This window comes from Tachysurus vachellii, chromosome 20, assembly GCF_030014155.1.
Source record: "Tachysurus vachellii isolate PV-2020 chromosome 20, HZAU_Pvac_v1, whole genome shotgun sequence".
In the NCBI taxonomy this organism is placed as follows: domain Eukaryota; kingdom Metazoa; phylum Chordata; class Actinopteri; order Siluriformes; family Bagridae; genus Tachysurus; species Tachysurus vachellii.
In genome coordinates this window covers 9,511,267-9,519,594 of record NC_083479.1, presented here as the reverse complement: position 1 = coordinate 9,519,594, position 8,328 = coordinate 9,511,267, and the positions used below count along the sequence as shown (strand labels likewise).

Below are 8,328 nucleotides of genomic sequence, written 5' to 3'. Positions count from 1 at the left end.
GGTGGTAAATGAATAACAATTACTATTAAAGGAAATTATTATTGTTGTTGTTGTTGTTGTTGTTGTTGCTGTTGTGAATAACAATATATATTTATTCATAATCCACAAAAATATACAATATATTATTTTTCCTTTAAGTTAAAGAACGTTAAAGAAGTCAGAATATTACAAGTCCCTTCTAATCCTCTTATCTATATGGAAAAAAATAGTATTTTCTCAGCATTGTTAGCATGTGTGTGCCTGAGTCGATTTCACGTGTATTAATGTATTAAAAAGGTGTGTGCATGTGTACAACAATTCATTCAAAACAGTTTTTTTTCATTCAGGCAGATCTCTATCTTTCTTTATTAACTAAGTGCAACATGTCAGGTGCATGTCTTATTTTTCTGAACTCCAGGATTTATGTTGGTTAAATGTCTGAAAGTAATAAAAAAATATATTCGCACAAATGTGTTCAATTTAAGGAAGAAAACAGGTTTGAGCACAATATCCCTTTCATACAGAAATAAGAGCCAGCTCTGTAGCATTGTTCCACACTACTACCTGTATGGTCACGGATCGTAATTTTAATAACAAACTAAGGTACTAGCCTGCAGAGCAACACTGTGGTAGCAGGAGACAAATTACAGTCTAATAATCATCTGACCTCTGCATAATGCAGAAGGTCGCAGCTTTGAAGCCCCCTGATTGAGCAACACAACTTTATACAAGGAAACAATTAGAAACTATAAGAGAAATCTGATTCCTTCAGTTATACTATGTATCAAGGTTCTTATGATCATGACTTGTGACTTGTGCCACGATGTGTTTTTTAAACTGTTGTGTGGTGGACCTGAGGTCGTAGATTCAGTGTGTATAGTGTATCGTTAAAAGATGCGATTTATGACATGAGGTCTGAGGTGTAATCTCTGACAGAGCTGTTTAATTAGAAAACAGATACAGGAGCTTTATCCATTTTCACAGGTACTAAATGCTAAGGTGCCAAGACCAACCTAGTTTACACTTTAAACCGTGTGTGTGCGTGTGTGTGTGTGTGTGTGTGTGTGTGTGTGGGTGTGTGAGTGTGTGTGTGGTGCAGGGACAACTCAAGGATCTTTGAATGGTGCCCATAATAGAAAAACATAGAGAGAGAGAGAGAGAGAGAGAGAGAGAGAGAGAGAGAGAGAGAGAGAGAGAGAGAGAGAGAGATTTTATATTATATATATTTTATGTTAGTTGAAGGTTCTCATGAAACAAATGTGTGGGTGTGTTATAAGCTTGTTTTAATAAGTTCACTTTATATATACTTTAAGAGTAAAAAACCTTTTTAATTCAACCAACCTACCCTCCCGTTGCTGATATAGTAAGCATGCCTCAAAAAAAAACCTGCCTCACAGGTGACCCTGTTTTGCTTTAGTTCTGAGAAAGGACAATAGAGAACCAAGGACATTGTGAAATTCTTCCAGGGAGGTGAAACTGGTTTCACATTACAAGTCAGTGGCAGTGCAGCCAAAATCAGACCCACATTAAAGACACAACTGAAGGACCTTGAGAGTAAGTACATATTCTTATAATGAGCGAAATGTTATTTTAATGTTATATTCAAATAAAATATTAAAATAATAGCCATTGTTTTTTTAAACCAAAATCTGATTGTTTTTTATACAAATTAACCCAAACGATTATTAACAGCTGAAGCATAAAAAAGGGTTGAAGATTTTTGTCAAGCTGTAACTATTATTATTGATAGTTACAAAATATTTCTTTTAAATCAGTGTTTAAAATCAAGAATAAATACATGAAGTTTGCTTATTTATTGTCAGGGATTCAGGTGTCTATATATTCTATAGTCTATATTATATATATTATGCAACAATCTAGGATTTATTGAATAAATCAATTTATGGAATAAGAAAAAACACACAAATTAATATAAAAGCAAACTAATGCAGTTGATTTTATGTCTAGAAATTAGCAAATATTTCTAAAGCAAAGTGATTACCTGCGCCAGTGTAAACGTAATACTATAAAATCTTTTAGCATTGATGAGACTTTGATCTGAAAATCAGTTGTGCAAGATGAATGGAGGAATCCAGCGGCGCGTGGTGTCTAAAAATGGCCACAACAACATCCGTACTGACAACGTCGATGGCATGGTGAAACTCTACCTACATGACATATGGACCACAGTGGTGGACATGAAGTGGCGCTACAAACTCACCCTCTTTGTGTCCACTTTCCTCACGACCTGGATTTTCTTTGGCATGCTTTTCTACCTTATCGCAATGGCAAATAATGACCTTCACATTGAACAAGCATCAAACCACACACCATGTGTCATGAATGTGGCTACCTTAACTGGCGCATACTTATTCTCCCTCGAGTCACAGACTACCATCGGTTATGGCTTTCGCCACATCTCAGAGGAGTGCCCACTCGCCATCTTAACACTGGTGTTACAGCTGGTGCTCACAGGTCTGGCTGAGATCTTTGTAACTGGTGCCTTCCTGGCCAAGCTGGCACGGCCAAAGAAGCGGTCTGAGTCTGTCAAGTTTAGCCAGTTGGCATTGATTTCCAAGCATAAGGGCCAGTTGTGTGTAATGTTGCGTGTGGCTAACATGCGCAGGAGTCTGCTGGTTCAGTGTCAGCTCTCAGGCAAGCTTCTGTTTCCCTATGTTACTGAAGAAGGTGAGAAGATCCAGCTCCACCAGGAACCTGTGGACTTCCAGATCGAGTCTAATGATCAGTGCCCTTTCCTTGTTCTGCCTCTGATCTTCTACCACGTGCTGGATGAGAGAAGTCCTCTGGCCAACCTCACTGCTGAAACATTGAAGGTGAGAAACTTTGAACTGGTGGTCACACTAAATGCCACAATGGAGTCCACAGCTTCCACGTGCCAAAGTCGTACTTCCTATGTTCCACAAGAATTCCGCTGGGGTTACGAGTTTAAGCCTCTGCCCATTGCCACACATGGAGGCAAATATGTGACAGACTTTAACTGTTTTGATGAGATTCAGATCAGCAGTGACTCTTCACTTCTCCAGGAGCCAAGGAATGAGAAACTCCTGCTAGAGGAAAAGTACAGTAAAGACTAAACGGAAGGCGAGGACACTGATAAAAAGAGATTTCCAAAGGCATCACAACCCAAAGATCATTGGAGGGATCATGATAGAGCAAGCTATCCAAGTTAAGACAATCTTGACTGTGCTACTTTTGAGAACTTTGTGTTGTCATGCAACAAGATTTAAGAAATATTAACTAGTTCCACACTGTCAGTCCAGGATCAAGATATTAACACAGAACAATTGCGCTGTTCAGAATGTTACCCTAGTATGAAAATTAAGTCTCTTATAAATATAGACATACTGTGTATGGGATCCTTTCTCTCTAACATAAAGCCCATCTCAACACACCCTCACCATCATAAACATCAACAAGAAGTCTTCCCAGTTCATTATATATTCATCAAATTACACAGACTTTACATGGTGGATAGAGAGTGGCTGCAGACTGCAAGATTAAGTTTCAAAACACACACAATAGCAGTAAAGGAGATGAGGGTTATTAAAATAAATGAATAGGCACAGCTTAGAAAAGAATAAAAGCTTCCACAGAATATTCACAGATAACATTTCTGTGGAGCTGCAGCATGTGTACTTTATACACGTGTTTGATAAAATGCACCTTAAATCTATTTTTATATGTATGGCTTTCTAAGTGAATATAACAAAATGAAGATATTTAAATATGATTAAAGGAATATTAATTAGAGTTTAGACGATGTTGCTGTCATTCATGGATTATTATGATATTGAATGAAATTCTTTCTGCATGAAAGAAAGTTTTAAACAGTCTTGTGTTTCTAAATTTGTTGTTGCAACATATGGGTACATGTTAAGCACTCTGTTTATACACTCACACACACACACACACTCTCTCTCTCTCTCTCTCTCTCTCTCTCTCTCTCTCTCTCTCTCTCTCACTCTCTCTCTCACTCTCTCTCTCTCTCTCTCACACACACACACGCACACTCTCTCTCTCTTTCTCTCTCTCTCTCACACACACAAACACACACACACAAACACACACACACTATACGATTTAAAAGTACATAATTATTAAACTATTCTTATCAAATCCATTATAAATCATTCTGTACTTGAATCAAATAAAATGTATTTAAACAAATGTAGATTGTCTTATTTGTAATTTACTATTATACATTGAATATTATACATACATAAACATTCTTTACACATATAAAGAAGTTTGGTTTCAAAATAGTTTATTCAACTTACTCAGTAGAAAATCATATAATTTATGAAAGTATGCTTTGCTCCATTTGTCAGAAATCTCAGAACATTATTCCAGTTATTCAGCTGTTAGAGATTTACAGACATTTTACTCATAAGTCTGTAAATGCTGCTAACACTGAGACAGGTCTGAATGCTAAACCAGACCGCTTTTACAAACAATTCATTTTCCATTAGCACATATGGCTTACATTTGTAAACAATCATATATAGAGTTTAAAGTTCAAAGGCCACATCTGTTCACTTACTTTTGCTAACTTTGGTCCATAATTTTCTTTTCCCCTAAAAATATCATATAAACGTCTGTATTTAGCTGGCTGAGATCAACTCGTAGTGTTTAAATGCATAAGTTATATATCTATCATATAAAATGAAATATAACACTGAATTGTATACTTCAATCTGACAAACGCACAGCGTTCGCGACTCAGAAAATAACAAAAACAACACATAAACTGGTACTGTGGTAAAAGCCTCCACCAATGTGTAAAGAACTTCTTCAATAAGGCGCTGATTTTAAAAAATCCACCTCTGTCTAAAAATTTCTGAGGTCATTAATAACATTTAAAGAATCTGTCCATTTCCAGGTTTTTTCTTTTTTAACAAACTCATTTTCAAGGTTCTTTGCTTTATAAAATTAACACTCAAGTAAATATCCCTTCTTAAATATCCCTTCTATAATGCCATATGAACTACAATGTAGCATAATACTGATAAATATGGCAGTTTATATCCAAAGCAGTAATACTTGATACTTTCATTGTTTTCCCTCCACCTCATTCCCTGACTAATACTCAACCTTTCTCTCGCTCTCCCTCTCTCTCTCTCTTAAGAGAGCTGTTCTCTTACTTTCACACTTTAGCCACATGTTTAATTCATTTACATCTTACTAACTCTCTTTGATATGTTTGTTCAAATGAAGGTAGTTTAATACTTAAAACATATAGAATAATACATAACTGTTCATGCACCTACATTTTTTTTGCCTTTGTTAAAATAAAGCCCTTATTACATGAATGCATCTTTCTAGACTGTCCTCTTTCACATTCTCTTAAAGGCCTGCTGCTGACCTTATAGTCTTGTACATGTTGGCATTGTGTCCAGAGGCCATCTTGTGCCCATAAGTGTTGTTTAGCCTTCTAGACAAGCATGTACTGTACAAGTTTCTTGACCATGAAATGTTTCTTGCACTGTAGTCAAATTGTGCAGGAACTTTTTTCTGCATTGTTATTTTGCATTCCTCAGTTACATTGATGTAATTTAGACTCGCTGGTCTAAATGTAATTGAGAACCTCTTAAAAGTGATTAGTTACAACATTTTTTTTGGTGTTTGTTATTGCGTGCTTCCTCCATCTCCTACTTCCTCCTCTTCTTTGGATAATTCCACCACCATATACAGTTTCCTGGCTCAGCATGAAGCTGCTATTTTCAGCCTCTTGGGGGTGCTACAGTTCAACTCAGAAGAGATGCTGTTATTTTCCTGCCCACACTGAGACACCTAGTAATAGGTGCCCAGGTGAGGGGGCATGTGGGTGGCTGGATGGCGTGGACTGGGGTATATACCAGCTCCAGGTGAGTTCCAGTAAGGGTTGGGTGGACCAAAGAACCCAGAGGAGGTGACGGGCAGCGCCTGAGGGTGAGGTGGCACAAAGTTCATTTTCTGTGTATGGGGGTGGTAGGAGCCCACATAGGGCAGATCAGAAGGATATTTGTACATGGCTGACTCAGGAGGATGAGGCTGTAAGGCTTGGGCAATGCCGTGGAAGTCAAACTTGTAGGCATATCGCTTGCCATGCACTTTGGTCATGATGTTTTTGTCATAGTAGTAGCGCAGAGCACGGCTCAGCTTGTCGTAGTTCATGTTGGGTTTGCTCTTACGCTCTCCCCAGCGCCGGGCCACCTCATCTGGATCTGTCATCTTGAACTCTCCATTTGTGCCCTCCCATGTGATGCAGCTCGAGTTCGCGCTGTCCGAGAGCAGCTCCAGCAGGAACTGCCACAGCTGGATTTGACCCGAACCTGTGGGGAGAATCACACAAATACACATCATCACATTCACACACTGCCAATGTTTTAAAATTATTATCAAAGAATATTAGCTGAATGTTCAGTAGGTGTTTGGCAGGTTAAAGGTTAGTCTCTAATATATTAACAAAAATAACCTTTAAAAGTTTATAATAATTTTTTCAGTGTAGGTCAGGTGAGAATCTTTGACAAATCTGAAAAAAAAATTGTATTTCTTAACTGATTAAATAAAAACGAATCCACATTATAAACTGTAAGTACCACACTATAACCACGCCATCAATCAATCTTAAAGAAGCACTTTACAGTTTTTAGTGTCCTGTGGTACCTGTGAGACAAACCTCATTTTCATTACCTCTGTGTTAAAAATACATATAAGTTATTGGCAGCTCTGTTCCATCTGGGGGCGGAGTTAATTTCAGGACCAGAAAAATGTACAATCCAACCAGATCTACTGTGCTAAATCATTTTTTCTTTATAATTATATAATCCTTGTCTAGAAATATCTAATATGTCTAGAAAGAAAAACTTCACAACCTGTAAATTTGGTTTATTTTTTTCCCTCACATTTCCTGTTAATTCCTACAAATCAATCACATGCTTCAACTGAGGCATGCAAAGTCAAACCTTCTTGTGAAAGGTCTACCTAGCCTCTTTTAGCTAGAGCCATTTTTGTGCTCTTGACTTAAAGCTATGGATGGCTATGGCATTGTCGGGATTCAAACTTGTGCTCTCCTGACATTAGTGAAGAAACTTGTCAATGGCATTATAATAAAAACATTACCCGGGTTTGCCAGCCTGCTGCTTGTCGGTCCCAAAACCTGATAAGGGTCTGACATGTGAAGTTTTCAGTTAGTGAGATGATTACATAAGTTGTATTACAAATATTTAATAATTACATGATAGATAATGTTAGATATTCATTTGTATGACTGCAGTGTACAGAGAAATGGGAGTTGCTTGTGTCTTATTGCAGCTCTGATACAATGAAGGAAATAATCCGTCTCACCAAGCTGTGGCCTCTGATCCTCTGTTTTGGTCACAATGGCTGGTGAAGACTGTGAAACTAACATATACATACATATATGATACTAAAGAACCAGTTACTGCAACTTGTTACTATTTTTTTAACGATAAAGCTGACAATTATGAGAATTATGATAATTCATTATTATTATTGTTTATTATTATTATTATTATTATTATTATTATTATTATTTAAGTGGGGGAAAAATTTTGTTTTATATTTAACTTACCTTTATTGGTTGATGCTGATTGGGATGGCCATGCAGATCGTCTGGCAGCTTCATAAGCCAAATCTATACAAGGAGAAGGGGAGTGGTAACTAAGTAGTAGCCAAGCTGCTACCCGTGGGTCACTGAGAAAAGCCCTTAATTGCTCAGTTGTATAAATGAGATGTATGTAAGTTACTCTGGATAAATGTGTCTTAAAAATGGCATAAGAATGCTTTTTTATATGTAATGTTATCATGATAGAAATTGTACACTATATACTACATGCAGTTACATTTAACCCCACAGGTGGTTGTGTGATCGTTTGCATTATATCCGTGTCTGTCTATCAGCATCAGAGCTCCTCATTCCAGATAATCTCCTGCTGCCCAGCCATGTACAGATGTGTGTGTGTGTGTGTGTGTGTGTGTGTGTGTGTGTGTGCGCGTGCGTGTGTGTGTATGCAAGCTAAGCACTGGTTTAATTTATGGGGTTGGCCTCAGGGAGTAAATTATGGAGCAGTGAAGTTGCCACACTTCAAAACAAAGAGAAAAAACAGGTGCATGATTAAATATGCACACTTAAACATGACACTCAGCGCTGCTGAAAATCTATTCTCCCCCTCATTAGATCATGTATGACATCCATGTAGTACTCGGGTACGAATAAAGAAGCGGAGGTCGAGCTAACCTGGTCTTGCAGAGGCTCTGGCGGTGTCAGGAGGGTAGACGGGAGCATTGGGGAAGATGAAGCTTGCACCTCCTGCACAAGACACTTCA

At 37.7% G+C, this 8,328-nt stretch overlaps 2 protein-coding genes across 6 annotated transcripts in view; one reads left to right on the top strand and one right to left on the bottom strand.

Moving 5' to 3' along the window:
* The first annotated feature begins 1,448 nt into the window (after positions 1-1,448).
* kcnj15 (potassium inwardly rectifying channel subfamily J member 15) lies at positions 1,449-3,954 on the top strand. Of its 2 annotated transcripts, none has more exons than XM_060895919.1 (2): positions 1,449-1,533; positions 2,049-3,954. In XM_060895919.1, exon 2 carries the CDS (start codon positions 2,058-2,060, stop codon positions 3,072-3,074), a length of 1,017 nt encoding a protein of 338 aa, XP_060751902.1. In that variant the 5' UTR covers positions 1,449-1,533; positions 2,049-2,057; the 3' UTR covers positions 3,075-3,954. The 2 variants fall into 2 exon arrangements, with proteins under 2 accessions (XP_060751902.1, XP_060751904.1); XM_060895921.1 differs by having other exon boundaries at positions 1,452-1,533; positions 2,020-3,954.
* A 293-nt stretch (positions 3,955-4,247) lies between these two features.
* erg (ETS transcription factor ERG) overlaps positions 4,248-8,328 on the bottom strand; it is a 49,910-nt gene continuing 45,829 nt past the window's right edge. For all 4 annotated transcript variants that reach the window (XM_060896719.1, XM_060896717.1, XM_060896720.1 and 1 more), the window contains 5 exons: positions 8,240-8,311; positions 7,574-7,636; positions 7,327-7,383; positions 7,102-7,149; positions 4,248-6,311 (listed from right to left, as the gene is read on the bottom strand). In XM_060896719.1, coding sequence (XP_060752702.1) covers positions 5,791-6,311; positions 7,102-7,149; positions 7,327-7,383; positions 7,574-7,636; positions 8,240-8,311 — 761 coding nt within the window. In that variant the 3' untranslated portion in view covers positions 4,248-5,790. The remainder of the gene's footprint in view (positions 6,312-7,101; positions 7,150-7,326; positions 7,384-7,573; positions 7,637-8,239; positions 8,312-8,328) is intronic.